This window comes from Aulonocara stuartgranti (genome assembly GCF_965226115.1).
Source record: "Aulonocara stuartgranti genome assembly, chromosome: 7".
In the NCBI taxonomy this organism is placed as follows: Eukaryota; Metazoa; Chordata; class Actinopteri; order Cichliformes; family Cichlidae; genus Aulonocara; species Aulonocara stuartgranti.
Window position 1 is genome coordinate 16429200 of NC_138945.1, and position 17248 is coordinate 16446447.

Consider the following 17248-nt stretch of genomic DNA (forward strand, 5'->3'; position numbering starts at 1 on the left):
TTATTCAAATAAAATCCTGTAGAATAGAGATGTCTAATGTCAAACACGGCGTGCAGACCCATGAGAAGGAAACTCAAACACACATTTGGTGTAAAAATCTGCTTTGAATACCCGGATATTATATATATATTACAGGCCGTATAGACAGATGCTATTTAAACCCTGTAGGCTAGGCCTTAATTACAAGCCACTGCTCAGCAGACACAATCTCGAGTACATGCGTTATTATAATGTTTTACATCATGCTCATCTCTTCATTTTCGCTGTTTAACCTCCTGTATTTGTAAACAAGCCCACACAGTACAATTGACCTCCTTCCCTGCTATAGTCACTCTCACTCTCCAGAGTGTAAGCGCGTGCGTGTAGCTTTTTCTCTCATTGCGTGTTACATCATCACGCAATAGCTGTTCTCTCGTGGCCTAGTGAACTGGCCCTAAGCGCTGCACCAATTTAGCCATTCTACTACACACACGCACACACACGTTGCTTTGAATAAAGGGAGGCAAACGCACTTACAGTCACGGAAGCAGCAGGGCTGTACAGTACAGGCAACATTATGAAAGCTTATAAAAATTTTAAAAAGCACAGCTCCGACAGACACAGCATCACGACAGCGCAGGTGCTTGGGAAGGCTTTTTCTTCTTTTCTTTCAAGTGTCAAATTAAATTACCTGTGTATTTAAAAACAACACAGTCTGCTTGGATCCATGTGTTAGTGGGTTCTTGCGTGTGGGGCAAATAAAGTTGCATTAAGACTGTCAAACACTGAAAACGGTGAGTGGATTAAAGGTGATTCTAACCTCCGAAACATCGTGAGCGCTGTTGACTTCAGGAGCAACATTTCATTTTTCTCTCGGGTCTAATACGAGCAGATAATGAAATTCTGGATGAGTAGTGTTTGCTCAAGAGCCCAGGCCGCCTGTCGACACCAGCACCGGGATAATCGCTGAGCTGAAGCAGGCAGAAATACAGCCCCTGTCTCACCCCTACGACACACTCCTGTCCGCTCACTGTAATTACGAGGATGAGTGTGAAAGAGGTCAGATGGACACGCAGGCCCTGTGTGCGCATGTTCCAAAGGGCACAGCAATGACTTTAGAGTGCAGTCAGATTTAATGCATTTGTAAATATTATCTGACTGGCACGCACATGTGTGTGTGTGTTATAAAGAGTTCTGTGTGTTTCTTAAAGCCATTCAGTGGTTACTATATTTGGATCATACAGTTATAGTTAACACATCCGCAGTGTAAAGACACAACAACATCAGCAACACGTCTGTTTCAACAGTAACCGCCAAGAAAGCTCAACATCAATTCATAAATTTATTTCCAAACAAATTGCTTTTTTTCTTCTTTTTTTGCAAAACGAAATTTATTCTTGTTGGAAAAAAACAAAACAATAAACTGTGTAAAAATATCACACTTGAATTACACAATACTTGCCAAAAATGTACAAGGTTTAATTACTGAAATAAACACTGCATATTATTATAAATGTATGACTTTGCTCTGCGTTTCTCTTTAATACAAACATCAAATCAAAACCTTCAAAAAAGGTCGCTTTGATTGGCTGATAGAAAACATTGATGTGTTTGACACAAATACATTATAAGCCTGTTTCAGACACGTGATCGTTTGTAACCTGTCCGTTATCCTGAGACGCCTTTATACAGTGACTGAAAACGAATCACTTCATGGTAGGGGAAAAAAAGGCTGGAAAGTTAAATTCGTGGTCGAAAGTCTGATTCACACCGAAATAAACAAACAAAAATAATGAACATAAATATATCTTCATGAACAGCATGAATATATAGGCACAAATAGTGTTCTGCATGTCCATCATTCAGCTGCGTGCTAGCAAAACAAACATACAAAAATAATCCTACCTTCAAAGAGGGGCGTTTTTGTTTAGGTTGCTGTCTCTTTTTTTAAGTGTCTTGAAAAGTTTGGAGTTAAGACATTTAACAGGCGCTAGTGCCGCTGACAACTCTGCTCGGAAAGTTTTCAACCGGATGTAAAACAGCTCCAGGATGTATGGTCTGCGACTGGCTGGTCACTGCAGGCCCCAGAGAGGACGGTAAGACTGGGACAACGACAGGAGAAGTCCTGGAGGGGCTAAGAGACCCTCCGATGATGCTCTCTATGGAGAAGGGGGACCGCTGCACCGGGGAGCTCGATTTCTGGACCGGTGATGTTGCCTGCACGCCGGCTGAGCCCAGACTGGAGCTGAGCTGGGGATAAAATCTACTTCTGGTTAAGTCCGTGGTAGTGCTGGTGGGCATCAGGGACGGTGCAGGGATAATGGTCCCCGAGTGTGAGTGTGAATGCCTCGGGTGCTGCTGCTGCTGCTGGAAAGCAAAAAGCGCAGAGTGTGCGTGGTAGGACTGGAGCTGGATGCCGTATCCCCCGCAGCCGTACGGTCCGTAGCCATAGGCAGCGGCCGCGGGCAGAAAAGTGTTGTGCTCGCGCAGCAGGTCTTGAGTCTGCTGCCGCTTGAAGCGTTTCCTCCGCCTCAGAAAGCTTCCGTTGTCAAACATATCAGCCGACTCCGGGTCCAAAGTCCAGTAGTTGCCTTTCCCTGGGTTCCCGGGCTCCCTCGGTATCTTAACGAAGCAGTCATTGAGGGATAGGTTGTGCCTGATGGAGTTCTGCCAGGCCGGGAACTTCTCCCTGTAGTACGGGAAGCGGTTGCTGATGAAGTCGCAGATCTCGCTGAGAGTGAGCCTCTTTTTGGGACTCTGAAGAATGGCCATGGTGATTAAGGCGATGTAGGAGTAAGGTGGCTTCACCAGGGTGTTCTTGCCCGCCGGCTTGTAGGTATCCCTTGAAGAGGTGGAGCTGTCCAGGCACGGAGGTGGAGAGCCGGCCAGGAGGATACCGTCGTGCATCTGCGCTACTTCATCCACGTAGGAGCGCGTCTGGCTGTCTCCATCCTCGCCTTCTCCGACCACGTCTATGTCGGTCTCTTCCGAAAGGATGGAGGCATCCGACATCTCTGAGCTCAGAGTCATGGCTCACGCACGGCCGTGCCCCTCCGACGCCAGATGAGGAAGACCGTGAGATGCACAAGCTGTCCCTTTCCTCCCTCTTCAGCAACTCGTATGAGGAGGGGGAGATGAGAGGAGCACGCTTCGCCACCGGTGAGAATTGTCCCTCCGCTTTGTCGCTATTTCCATATGTTTACAGGCTGTTTCCTTTTTCCAAAAAAAAAAAATCAACAACTATGAGGAGCGACCCCCGTCGATGGCAGGCTGAGAAACTGTGCTGTGAAACCTGCAAAAGGGCCAAACCTGAATCAAACAAGGGGCGGACCTTCTCGCGGTATTTATACTACTGCTCTGATCACATGGCGAGGAAACGTCAGCACGGCGAATGAAAAGAGAGGAACAAATTCAATCACAAAAAAGGGACTGAAAATGAGCTATGAGTGTTTTTATGGAAAAAAAAAGTTTGGTGTGGCCTGCATCCTTTTTAGTGGCCATTCACGGTGGCCTACACTCCACACATAACTAATCTAAAGCTTTTATTCCACGCAATGTTTTCAACATTTTTTTAAAAAATCTTTAGAAAAGTCTAATCGGTGGTGTGGTCGTTGAAGGATCCGAGAGGATATTTTGACAAGCATTTTTTTTTCTTTGTTGAACTTTGTTAAGTTACCGAATGACAAAAATTATTGGAGGCAACATTTGGATTTTTAATTTCCAAACAAACTACGCAGCGATGTATATATAAAATCATAAAGGCGTGAAATACACGCCCCCCACCCACGATATTTACATTTCTTATCAGACAGCCTTTGTCAGAGTCTGCTGCACCATATTCAGGCAGCTCGGTTTGCGTGATCCGGTAGTTATCTAGATTATCCGCGAGCCATTTGCAATGGAAAAGAGTCAGCTGTTAACTCGAATCAGTCACGGGTCACGCATGCAAGGCACAGAAAGAAGGCCGTGCCGTGCGTCAGGAGCACGTTGCACTGTGTGTGTGTACGTGTATCTGTGCCTGTGTTTGGACATTATTTGGAATTTTCAACATTTTCACTGAATTGCGGCAATTAGGTGTTTTTTTTTTATCAAAATTTATTTTAATGTATTTATTTTTTATACTCTTTATTAGATCAAAATTATCAATCGGCCTGCGTTTTAGGAAGCAGTATAAACACGTGATAAAAATGGTGTCAATAAAGTTAAAATTTTCAGAAGCTGCAGAATTTGTGTAAGCCAATTAAAACCCACAGTAATATATATTATACTTCCAACCTAATTGTTCTCCTTGCAGATACAGTTTGACTCTACCAGCATATAGTTTAGTTTATATTATTTGTTTCTTACTTCGGGGGAGCTGCAGTAAACCAAGTCAAGATGAATATGTCTGGCTTATTAAAATATGAATATCGAAGGACTGTGTTTTACCCGACTTTACCGCCATATGTGACAGTTTACAAGTTGTCACCCTGCCACACTTACCCATTTTTATAGGAAACAACAGCAGACGTGACAAATAACTAAAAACAAAGCACGCACATTTAACAAAACAGCCTTTTAAATTATTTAGTTAATTTAATTTGATTTTTAAATATTTTTCTAAATTAAAAAAAGGAAGTCATCACTCAGGTTTTAATAAAGGCAGCTGACTTTTAAATGCAATTTCCACTTGGGGTATAAACGTGTGCTTCATTAAGTCTGACAGATGCTTAGGTCCTGTGTAGGACCTCTCGAACCTTTTAGACGTTCCCATTTGTCTAACGCCATCTAGTGGTGAACTTGTTTCACAATTAACAAAACACTACCCGTCTACCTCCTCCAAGGATTCAAGCTCCTTTAACTGTGCAGACAGACAGAAATATGGCGTGTGGCATTTTTTAAATATGGGAAACAACATTTTTGAACAGTTTAGCATCCTCGCATAAAGCTTTAGGTTCCAACCAGCCCGTTTAGATTATTCATTATTTATAATGATTTACTGTCATGGATGGATCAAACTGTATTTCTGATATCTCTGCTTACGCCAGTGATCGTGGTCCTGCTTACCACTTTTGCCACTTTCCTCTTTGAAATGATGTGTACTGTTATTGTACCAACAGATAAAGTTCGCTATGATTAAATGAACTTTTTAAAATTAGAGATTTCAAATAAATTCATCTGTGCTATTTATCGGTGCAAAATAGGCCTATGAGAGGAATTACTGCAACAGCTAAGACTGATGCTTCTAAAACGATTATAGGTTTTAAATGTATGCCCAGTTTACCTACATTAATAACCAATTATCGGTCTGTAACGATCATATTTCTGTTCTCATCAAGAATGATAAGGTAACACTCGAAACATATTTGTGTTCATTAAATAATTACATTTTACTCTTTGCATTTTAGTCTTTCATAGCTTATCCCCCAGTTTTGAAACCATATGCGCAGAAGATGATGACTCACGAGTCACCGACATTTGGAAATCCTGAAACTTGACATCAGATGTGACGTTTTATTAGCAAAGTTCCTTTGACGCTACGAGTTGTTAATTTGTGTGATGAGTTTATGAGTCCTCTCTTTTCTGTAATGTACTCGGAATGTAAGTGACCCAACAGAGTCAAGACGGAAGAGTGGATTCATTAATGGTCGTATCCAACCATCCACTATCATTAAAATAATAATAATAATAATAATAATAATAATAATAATAATAATAATAATAATAATAATAATAATAAATAAATAATTTATTATTATTATTATTATTATTATTATTAGTAGTAGTAGTAGTAGTAGTATTATAAAATGCATGGGTGGTAAAGCACCTCTAAAGTGTCTTTAAGTTCAACCAAGAAAGCACTTTCAGTAGCTGTTTCAAGGCAACCCTGCCTGCCTCGATCTTGCTCTGATTAAAACTCCTAATGTCACCAAAACGCTCCGTCTGAGTGGAGCATGTGATTAATGTGTATCACATGCAGAAAAGGGCAATGATGTGTTGCCCGGAATGTATGTCTAAGAGCCGTCATAGACAAATAATTAATAAGCTAAAAAAATAAAAATAAAAACACTCAATAAATTGAATTCAAGAGAGAGTTTTTGCCCTGAGAGGACACCTGATAGAATACTTAGTCGAGTCCATTTGTCATATTTTAAGATTAACTGCGGACATTTTATGCTGATGTTTTTGGTTTTGCGCACACTTTCCGTGCAGTCCTGACACAAAATCGTTCGACTTTCCCTCCTGATCAGTCATCAAACCAAATGTGTCGACTTAGTGAAAATTAGTCGACTAAGTGCCTTCATTTGTAAGACTTAGTGGGAAAATATCGATCTCAACGTCTGAGGCTTTGGAAGCGTTACAGTGCGTATGTCTTGATGCATGCCCAATCATCCGGGTAAGGAAATCTCAAAAAGTTGATTCTGTTCATCTGGACGTAGTTCTCAGTGGGAGAAACCTTCAATCACTCATCCAAGTGATTTCTTCAGTCTCGGGAAGTTCGCATAATTTCCCACGTTTGTGGGGTTTTTCTCTCGCTCTTTCTGTCCCTCTCGGGTCCTGGGACCACTTCAGCGCGACTCTTGTTACAAAATCACGCTTTTTACTTTATATGGTTACACGAGGACAAATGACCAGATGTAGACTCATCTGAAGAATACATGATAAACGTCAGTGGTATATGATCACTACACAGTGATCGGTGTAGTAGATATACAAATATACAAAACAAAACAAGGTGCGAAGTATTATAATAATAATAACGATAATTGGCTTAAAACAGGTGTATAATGTAATTTGTTCATTCTTTGTTTTCGCAGAATATGTTTAGATGAATATGGACACATTCCCCAGTGGCACACTATATGTAACTTTAACTGATTGGTTTGAGTGTTTGCTATTTGTAATAACAGAAAGCATAAATATATTCAAAGAGAAACCCCCAAATTAAGACCAAACAAAAAAGACATAAAACTGAGCTGAAACTAGAACAAAATACAAAGAACAATAACAAATATTAATGAATACCATAAGCATGAAACAATAACAGAAACAAATAAATATTTCCTTGCAATTGACTTGACTTGCTTTGACTTGTTCTCTTTTGAAAGCAAGAGTAACTAGCTTTGGCACACAATCTAAGCACCATTAATAGAATGCGATGCAGACATTTGTGAATATGAATGAATACCATGCATATGAAGCAATAACAGAAATGACAAGCAAGACAAGTAAAGGATGACAGACATCGAGAAGACTGAAAGAGACAACATCACATGAAAAACATATAAGAAAGTCGTTAGGAATGTGTTTTTGGAAGGGATTTTAATAAAGTCACCGATTCTGTGAGCCTTGTCTTATTGGGCAGAGCTAAGGCTTCATGTTGGCAAAAACAGGACTTAGATTTACGCTTCACAGTTGGACTGTGAAAGGGTTCATATGGGGGGTCAACATTTTGGCTATGAAGCTTGGAGACTCATTCAAATGTGCTTTAAGTGTTTTTGTTAAAATAAATTGAGTTAAGAAACATTTGTGCCATCCAACAGCTTACATCAGCGAGCCCTTTTCACTCACCTGCTGTCATCTGTACAGCAATGAAAAGAGATGTTGTGACTTTGTCTAATTTGCCCAGTGGAAACATATACATACAGTGGGGCAAAAAAGTATTTAGTCAGCCACCGATTGTGCAAGTTCCCCCACTTAAAATGATGACAGAGGTCAGTAATTTGCACCAGAGGTACACTTCAACTGTGAGAGACAGAATGTGAAAAAAAAATCCATGAATCCACATGGTAGGATTTGTAAAGAATTTATTCGTAAATCAGGGTGGAAAATAAGTATTTGGTCAATAACAAAAATACAACTCAATACTTTGTAACATAACCTTTGTTGGCAATAACAGAGGTCAAACGTTTACTATAGGTCTTTACCAGGTTTGCACACACAGTAGCTGGTATTTTGGCCCATTCCTCCATGCAGATCTTCTCGAGAGCAGTGATGTTTTGGGGCTGTCGCCGAGCAACACGGACTTTCAACTCCCGCCACAGATTTTCTATGGGGTTGAGGTCTGGAGACTGGCTAGGCCACTCCAGGACTTTCAAATGCTTCTTACGGAGCCACTCCTTTGTTGCCCGGGCGGTGTGTTTTGGATCATTGTCATGTTGGAAGACCCAGCCTCGTTTCATCTTCAAAGTTCTCACTGATGGAAGGAGGTTTTGGCTCAAAATCTCACGATACATGGCCCCATTCATTCTGTCCTTAACACGGATCAGTCGTCCTGTCCCCTTGGCAGAAAAACAGCCCCATAGCATGATGTTTCCACCCCCATGCTTCACAGTAGGTATGGTGTTCTTGGGATGCAACTCAGTATTCTTCTTCCTCCAAACACGACGAGTTGAGTTTATACCAAAAAGTTCTACTTTGGTTTCATCTGACCACATGACATTCTCCCAATCCTCTGCTGTATCATCCATGTGCTCTCTGGCAAACTTCAGACGGGCCTGGACATGCACTGGCTTCAGCAGCGGAACACGTCTGGCACTGCGGGATTTGATTCCCTGGCGTTGTAGTGTGTTACTGATGGTGACCTTTGTTACTTTGGTCCCAGCTCTCTGCAGGTCATTCACCAGGTCCCCCCGTGTGGTTCTGGGATCTTTGCTCACCGTTCTCATGATCATTTTGACCCCACGGGATGAGATCTTGCGTGGAGCCCCAGATCGAGGGAGATTATCAGTGGTCTTGTATGTCTTCCATTTTCTGATGATTGCTCCCACAGTTGATTTTTTCACACCAAGCTGCTTGCCTATTGTAGATTCACTCTTCCCAGTCTGGTGGAGGTCTACAATACTTTTCCTGGTGTCCTTCCAAAGCTCTTTGGTCTTGGCCATGGCGGCGTTTGGCGTCTGACTGTTTGAGGCTGTGGACAGGTGTCTTTTATACAGATGATGAGTTCAAACAGGTGCCATTCATACAGGTAACGAGTGGGGGACAGAAAAGCTTCTTACAGAAGACGTTACAGGTCTGTGAGAGCCAGAGATTTTCCATGTTTGAGGTGACCAAATACTTATTTTCCACCCTAATTTACGAATAAATTCTTTACAAATCCTACCATGTGGATTCATGGATTTTTTTTTCACATTCTGTCTCTCACAGTTGAAGTGTACCTCTGGTGCAAATTACTGACGTCTGTCATCATTTTAAGTGGGGGAACTTGCACAATCGGTGGCTGACTAAATACTTTTTTGCCCCACTGTAGAGGGGGACCTAGAAATTAACTTTGTGGGACACCACAGGTAAGCTGCTGCTGGTGAATAGTTGTCCTAAGGTGAGCCAGCAGTTTGTTTCTATAAACCAACTAACTCCAGTATCCTCAATGCCAACCTGGTATTCAGAATGACTTATCTACCATGTCAAAGGCTGCATTTATGCCTTAAAGAATCAAAATTACACCCTTTTCCCTATCATCTGCTAAAAGGACATCAGTGGTTAACCTGAGGACTAAATAGTTTGAATAGTTTCTGTGTTCTAAAGCCTGACTGATATATCACATATTCTATTATAATACATTAAAGTGAATATGAGCTGGATAGGATACACCACTTTTCCAAAATTTTTGCAACATTAAAAAACTAAACTTAAATAATTAAGAATAGATCTATTGAGGCTTGGTTACTTTTATAAACATCAGCCACTTTGAGGAATTTCACCTTCGAGGTTGTAGCTAATCCCAAACCAATTATAATCTTGTGGCTCTAAGTAGGATTTGGATATAATCCCTCATCTTTTTCGGTTCATTACAAAGACCTGAAAACAGAAAATAACCTAATTATAAGACATACTTCAGCAAGCAATCAGCTCACTTTACAGGCTATCCCATTTCACATTGTTCAGGGTTGGGGTGCAGTGGTTAGCACTGTCACCTCAAAGCAAGAAGGTGCTGGGTTTGAACTGCCTGGTTAGCTGGGGACTTTCCTTGTGCTGTTTGCATATTCTGCTTCTGCCTTTGTGTATCATCGCACAATTAAAAGACATCCTTGGAGTGCTTGGTAAATAAATTGGTGATTTAAGCTGACTGTCGGTTTAGATTTAAGAGTGTAATAATCTGTCTATCTCTATAAATCAGCAATCAGTCCCGATTACTTTCACACAGTTAGCTGAGTTGGGATGGCATGCTTGTTACCTGATAGTGTTAGTCTAATCGGACTATTCATTTGTTTTAAGCATTGCCACATTGTGGTCATGTTTAAAAATGTATCTATTAGTACAAACCCCTTTGAGATATCTCATTTTCATTGCAATCCAAGTGCATACAGTTGTTCAACTACCATAGCAACTACTTAAGAGATGACAGAATAAATAATAAACTTTCATTCATTAGTAATCTAGCATAGAGACAGACATCAGGAAATCCATAACAAAGGCTAGCCAAAGTTTCCAACAATAAATAAACAGTATGGTGTGATGATCACCAAATATAATTGCATATAATCCGCAGGTATAAAAATAAGATATAAGCAGAAAGAGCAAGCAAAACTGACATGTGTGTTGATAGAAGGAGCTCTCAATCTTTCTCAAATTAGAGTCATTCTTAAACATGCAGATAATGAAACAAAGTTTTCATGGGACTCTGTGAAAAAGAGTCCCATAAAAGCACACCCTATTATTCAGTAGCTTGTAGAACCACCTTTAGCAGGAATAACGTGAAGTAATTGCTTTCTGAATGACTCTCAGTCTTTCAAATCATTGTGAAGGAATTTTGCCCCCCTCTCCATTACAGCGTTGCTTCAGTTCATTGAAGTTTGCAGGCATTCATTTATGCACAGCTCTCTTAAGGTTCCTCCTACAAGCATTTCAATTGGGTTAGGGTTTGGACTTCGGCTCAAGCATAGCAACACCTTAATTCTTTTCTTTCTCAGCCATTCTGCTGTAGATTTGCTGGTGTGCTTTGCTGCAAGGTGCCCAAGCCCTGTAGTTGGAAAAAAACCCAAAAACAAATAGTCACCCCTCCACCATCATGCTCGACAGTTTGTATAATGTGTTTGTGCTGATATGTTGTGTTGTGTGGCTGCATCTCTTTAAAGGACCTTATTCCAGAAGACTTGTTTGTTGCAAACCTGGAATTATATCAAAATTATCCCACTTTTCTATGGCATAAAATAGCCTGTGTAGTTACAAAATGATTCTGTATTGTCTAAGAGGCTTTAGGCCTTAAACTCTCATAAATAACAAATCCCTAAATTTACCCTAATAAAGAACTTTCAGGCATGGTTGGCAATCTGCAAGAATCTCGAAAGTGTTGCCTGGAAAGCAAACCTCAGGGCAGGAAACCCAACTCGCGCTAGTTCGCTCTTCTTCTACTACGTCACTTCCTCCCTCCTCTCTCGCTTCCATCTTGCTCCCCGCATGTGTTTGCTGTTAGTTTACAGGTCAGTCAGGAGCTTTAAATACCTTCTTCTCTCCTCTTTTTTCCACTGATCTGACGGCAAGAGGTAAACGAAAGCCTTTTCTGACTAGATGGCTGAAATCTGCCGCGGTGTGAAGCTAACCGTACTGACGGGGTTGTGAGAGGCTGTGACTGACAGGCCGATAATTTCCCCAGTTAGCTTAGAAGCTAGCAGAAGTTAGCCTGCAAGTTCTGGCACAAAAGCTAAACCACACCTCATTTCGGTTCAGTGTTCATCAGCTAAACCAGACCTGCTGTTAGCGGTGGTGCTTTCGCCTCAATTTATTTGAGCAACAATAACTTAATATTGGTCTACCTTCGGTAGTTCACACTACAGGGAAAAGGCGTTTGCTAATTAACCTGTGAAGCGAGCAGCGCTTGCTGTGACGCTCACGGCTCCTTTCTGGCTTTTTAAAATGTCTGCTTGCTGTTTTTAATATCTTATTTTACCGCCCATTACCACAGCCACACCCGCCTTACTTTTGTTTGTTTGTTTGTTTTCATCTAATTTCCTCACAGGGATATCTTGCCCAGCATTGTTGTTGTGAATTTTCGCGGCACAGTATGTTTTTTTTTTTTTTGTGAGTCATTAGCCAAATTGTATAGTGGGGGGGAAAAAAACGAAGTTATGGTCACGTGGTTAATTAGAGGCCATCAGCAGGTGTGAACGTAATCAACAGAACCCGTATTTAATATGACAGTTTCTTAATACGCAAATTTGTGCTTTTTAAACACAAATGGATGCGTGTACGCAGCTCGGTTTATTAAACATTTAAGTTTACAAAGGCATACAAAAAACAAACAAAACAGAGAAAATAGCTGGAAATGCCAGAGTGGCCTTATTAAATGAAAAATAAGAACAAATACAAACCAAATATTTTGTTTTGTAGATTATTTAGAATAACACCACTGTGTGTGTGTTTGACCTCCTGTAATTCACGTGGTCACATACACAGGAGTTTGTAAGTCAGGGTTGTCAAACTCCAGGCCTCGCTGTCCTGGAGGTTTTATATATCACTCTGGGTCAACACACCTGAATTAGTTCATTACCAGGCCTGTGTAGAACCTTAAGACATGTTGAGGAGGTAATTTGGCCGTTTAGATCAGCTGTTTTGGATCATGGATGCATCTAAAACCTCCAGGACACCGGCCCTCAAGGCCTGGAGTTCCACACCCCTGTTGTAAGTGCTTGGTTAGCTTTTGTCATGTAGGTAAGACGGCCTCTGATCAACACATGGAAGGACCAAAAATACAGTCTGTGTGAGCCAGTCAGTGACTGCACTAGCTAGAGTTAATTTCTAAACAGCAGACTGGGAAGTGACTGTATTTTGCCAGCTGGCTTTTATTAAATCTGGTCAAATGTTAAGACAAAAATGTTTCAAGTCGGTGTCCAGCCAGATAACGCTCTGCCTTAATAATGGGGCAAACCATTATTAATCTTTTTACTGGTGTAGATGAGTATAAAGGTGTCATTTTAACTGCATTGCTGACTCAGGGTGCTGCTTTCTTATCTGCATGTTGCACTTTATTTTGGTGCCTCCTTTGGGGTGGATTAACTTGTTTTGCTTACTTAGTTTTCAGATAATTACATTTACATACTGACATAATAATATGCAACTTTCCTGCCTTTCAGATGAAAGAAGCAATAATGAATCAAGAAAAACTTGCAAAGTTACAAGCACAAGTCCGCATCGGTGGAAAGGTAATGCACGCAAAGTGAATCTGGCATTACATGAAAATGGGTAGATTTTTTTTATTGCAAAGCATTTTCTGAGTGTAAATCTGCTGCTGTCTTTTTTTCCCTTTAAATGTGAATCTAGGGACATGAAACCTGAGCTCAAGCAGCTGAATTTTCTATAGTTAGTTTCTATGACAACCAACAGTTTGATCTATAGTTTTGTTGCATGGCAGCAGTAATTTTAGGCAGCGTTGCGTACAGTATATAAATAGAATAAAAACATCCTCCCTCATTTGAGCATAAAACATCACTCAGGTTATGTTGACTAAGAAATATGTTTGTGCGAATGCCCACATTCAGGGAACAGCTCGCAGAAAGAAGAAGGTGGTCCACAGAACAGCAACCGCAGATGACAAGAAGCTACAGTTCTCCTTAAAGAAACTCGGTGTGAACAACATCTCCGGCATTGAGGAGGTGGGGCATAAATCACTCTTGAGTTATTCCTTTGCTTGTGATTTTTCTTACATGCACCAGTACAGATTGTCATTTTTATCACTAAGAATGGGAAATCTGTTTTGATCGGTTCCAGGTCAACATGTTTACAAATCAAGGAACAGTCATCCATTTCAACAATCCCAAAGTGCAGGCCTCCCTCGCAGCCAACACCTTCACCATCACCGGCCACGCTGAGACCAAACAGCTGACTGAGATGCTGCCAGGCATCTTGAACCAGCTGGGAGCAGACAGCTTGACGAGCCTCAGGAGACTCGCCGAGGCTCTGCCCAAGCAAGGTCGGTAGCCTCAAGTTATAATGTAGCGTGTGGTTGACCACACTTTATACTCTGAGCATGTTTAGTCAGACTTTTAGCGGTTTTCAGATATCCACTTGTTTCTGTTAATCTGACACATTTTATGGTATCAGCTTCATGTCTGCTTGCACAGCTATTTTTTGTAAGAGTCAACGTTTCTAATGCATAGAAACTGTCAGCCAACCTACAGTAAATCAAAGAAATAGAGGAAGAATCCTTACTAGCAGTCAGACGCTGAGTCAGTCGTCAACGTCTGACTGCTTGTAAGCTGTCAATCATACAGTGTGGTTAGATCTGATGGTACTGTACTTTAACCCCAGAACAATAATTTACAGTTTTTAACACCACCACTTACATCTGGTGACACCAGTATACCAAATAAAACATACCTCCCATCAAATTAAATACAACAATACTTAGCAAACTAAAGTCTGAATGCATATCTGAGATTACAGGTTCACGTCTCTCCTGCAGCTTGTACTGCAGTTTCAGGTCTGTTGCAGAGTGAAAATGCAATAGTTCTAAAATCTGACTGCAGTGAAGACCACATCAGTGACAACAGAATAAGAAGACTAGCTGTGAATGTTTTTAATCTGTGTTTTGACAGAGTTTCCACAGCAGGCGAAGCTTTTTTTTGTTGCTGCTAGCTGCTCCTAGAAGTCCTGTATGATTTTTTTTTTTTTTTTTTTTTTAAACCTGCTGCAGCAGACGACAACACAATCCATCCATTAGTCAATTGAGATTTCCTTATATTTACATATTGCACAACAACAGTAATTTAATTTATTTGTAATATCATAGAACATGAAGACAGGATAGATCAGGGTAACTACATGCAACATTATGTATTTCAGACTGATGAGCTGTTACAGCTGTGGGATTGATTCACTGCATCTAATTAAATTCATCCATCCATTCTCTTCGGCTTATCCTTATCAGGGTTACGCGGGGGGCTGGAGGCCATCCCAGCTGTTATAGGGCGAGAGGAAGGGAAGACCCTAGGCGGGTTGATACTCTTATCACAGGGCTAACGGAGAGACAGACAACTGTTCTCATTCAAATTCACACCTATGGGCAAATTAAACTCATCCAATAATCTAACCCAAATAATTTCATGTCTTTGGACTGTGGGAGGAAGCCGGAGTACCTGGAGAGAACACACAGAGCTCCACATAGAACAACCCCGGCCAGATGGTGGATTCAAATTTAGAACCTTCTTGCTGTGAAGCAGCAGTGCTCTGTTTAAGTAACTTTTAAAATGTAATCTGCAAGAGAGAAAACCCACGGCCTCATGCGTTATATTTTGCTTGTACCATATTGAACTAGCACGGTGGATAGTTTGGTCCGTGTCCTGGTAAAGTCTCAGTGAAGCCATGAAGAATGCCATCAGTGTGATGGAGTGATGAAGCCAGCTGTGTCTGAAAAAGGCTTTGGTTTAGTTTGTGGCTACTCTAAGGCTTCTCACAGATCTGTTCTCTTCTTACAGCTGCAGATGGAAAAGCGCCAATTGCTGCAGTAGAAGAAGAAGATGATGTTCCAGGTGAGCAATTTTCATATGTTGAATCAAAGTGTCTGAGCAGTTTGCTCCACCACTCAGAATCAAAGACCATCCCGACATTTCTCGAGAAAAATCTGTTTGCCTCACATTACAGATTTTTTTGCGGTTCTGTTTGGAAATCCTGCTTTACACTTGTCATTTATTGCTGCGGGATTTTTCTTCTTTTTTCTGTTAGCTAAAAAAAGAAAAAAATCATGGTGGGTTTGCTTTTCTTTCTGGCTCATAAAAAGGGGTCATGTGAAGGGGACTCATCAGTTACTTTTGACAATGGTGCAGTGCTGGGTTTTGTTTGAATCTCATGTTCTTTGTTTATAGGGTTGTAAGATTCAGTTTGCTTTTCTTTGTGAAGAAAATGGACCGAGCACATGAGGTTGCCATTACAATAATCTCAGCTTTTTTTTTTTTTCTCTCACTAACGTAACAAACGATTACATATGTACTCAGCAGTTGAAGCCCGATGGCTCAGGGGTTAACATCCATTGCCATCACATTGTTTTTGGAGTTAAGGATTTCTTTTTGTTCTCTCACTGAAGGAACATGTTTGCTCAGACCTTTTGAATTGTTTCCATTTGAACCCCCGACCCTCTGAGCTTTGAGTTGGATAGGTGGGTTTCTCACATTTCATGGGGTAATTGGAGCCAACTTTTTGATGCCCTTTGCTGTCATTTTTACAGCTGCTTTCAGTAGTTATAAGGGCCTCATATGTCGAGCACATTGCCGTCTGTGTGTAGGAGTGGGAGAGATGAGCAAAGAATTGCATTACACCAAGTATCCTGTTTCACATAAACACACACTTCCTGAATTGTTCTCCAGCACCTTTGAGTCACTTGTGCAGATGGGATACGCATTTACTTTCTTCCCCAATCAATCAATTTAATGTCTAATCTTTTGTTTCAGATCTGGTGGAGAATTTCGATGAAGCATCCAAAGATGAGGCCAACTAGAGGGGCTGGGACTCCAGAGTGTTGAAACTTGACAGGACCATGTGGGGCACAAGATGTTGTAATGTCCTTTTTCAAGGGGTGGAAAATGTAACAGTTAAAGTACCTGACAAGATGGAAAAACACGTCAAATTCTTTTTGGCTTGTGAGCATTCTGTAACATGTGCAACACCTGAAAGTACTTGCATACTCTTAAGTGGATTATTTTTGAGTAACTTTTTTTTAGAATAGTACTCTGTATTAAATCTCGAGTAGCAGTATTTCCGTGAAAGGTATTTTAGTACTCATTCCACCTCCTCTTTGCCACCAGACTTCCTTAATGCTTGTGCTGTGTGGTCAGAGTGAGAGTGTGTTTGTAAAAATGTGGCGTTAAAGGCTCACGTTGTCCTTCTGTTTCCTCCATGTTACTGACCCCCTGAATCTGTGGCCTCCCTAAAAACACCATATCTGGAATAAACCTTTGCTACTGTCAATAAATAGCTAAAAATTCAGTTTTTGTTTTTTGTGTTCTTGGTCAAGTACAGTTCTACAATTGAAACACTGCAACTGCTCTTCTGTAGCCATTCCCAAACTCTCTGTGAATGGTACTCGTGGTCTTTGATCAGTGGTTGTTGATCAATGGTCATGAGAATTTGCATAATTATGATTAAGGAACTGACCTCCCAGCCCATTGTTCCTTCACTGGGCTGGTTTCAGTCATTATGCAAATGTACTGTTTATAAGATTGGGGAAACCTGCAGTCAGCTGAGACTGAAGAAGTCACTTGGATGAGTGACGAAACATTTCTCCCACAAAACGCTACGTCCAGATGAACAGATTCAACTTTTGGAGATTTACTTACCTGGATGATTGAGAATGCATCAA

General features: G+C 40.9%; 2 protein-coding genes across 3 annotated transcripts; one reads left to right on the forward strand and one right to left on the reverse strand.

Annotated features, from left to right (window-relative positions):
• Positions 1-1434: 1434 nt before the first annotated feature.
• Positions 1435-3304, reverse strand: foxd1 (forkhead box D1). Its single transcript, XM_082541533.1, has one exon. The coding sequence runs from the start codon at positions 3007-3009 to the stop codon at positions 1960-1962; it is 1050 nt and encodes a 349-aa protein (XP_082397659.1). The 5' UTR covers positions 3010-3304; the 3' UTR covers positions 1435-1959.
• A 7972-nt stretch (positions 3305-11276) lies between these two features.
• Positions 11277-16875, forward strand: btf3 (basic transcription factor 3). 2 transcript variants are annotated; one of them, XM_082539150.1, is made up of 6 exons: positions 11277-11381; positions 13032-13100; positions 13437-13550; positions 13666-13867; positions 15372-15425; positions 16341-16875. In XM_082539150.1, the coding sequence occupies exons 2-6, from the start codon at positions 13032-13034 to the stop codon at positions 16385-16387; spliced, it is 486 nt and encodes a 161-aa protein (XP_082395276.1). In that variant the 5' UTR covers positions 11277-11381; the 3' UTR covers positions 16388-16875. The 2 variants fall into 2 exon arrangements, with proteins under 2 accessions (XP_082395276.1, XP_082395277.1); XM_082539151.1 differs by having other exon boundaries at positions 11351-11444.
• Positions 16876-17248: the final 373 nt, after the last annotated feature.

Bases quoted from the DNA above. Each gene is read 5' to 3' on its own strand.
- foxd1 (XM_082541533.1), bottom strand. From the start codon at position 3,009: ATGACTCTGAGCTCAGAGATGTCGGATGCCTCCATCCTTTCGGAAGAG.
- btf3 (XM_082539150.1), top strand. From the start codon at position 13,032: ATGAAAGAAGCAATAATGAATCAAGAAAAACTTGCAAAGTTACAAGCA. The intron at 13,101-13,436 runs GTAATGCACGCA...GCCCACATTCAG, and splicing joins AAGTCCGCATCGGTGGAAAG to GGAACAGCTCGCAGAAAGAA. The intron at 13,551-13,665 runs GTGGGGCATAAA...GATCGGTTCCAG, and splicing joins ACATCTCCGGCATTGAGGAG to GTCAACATGTTTACAAATCA.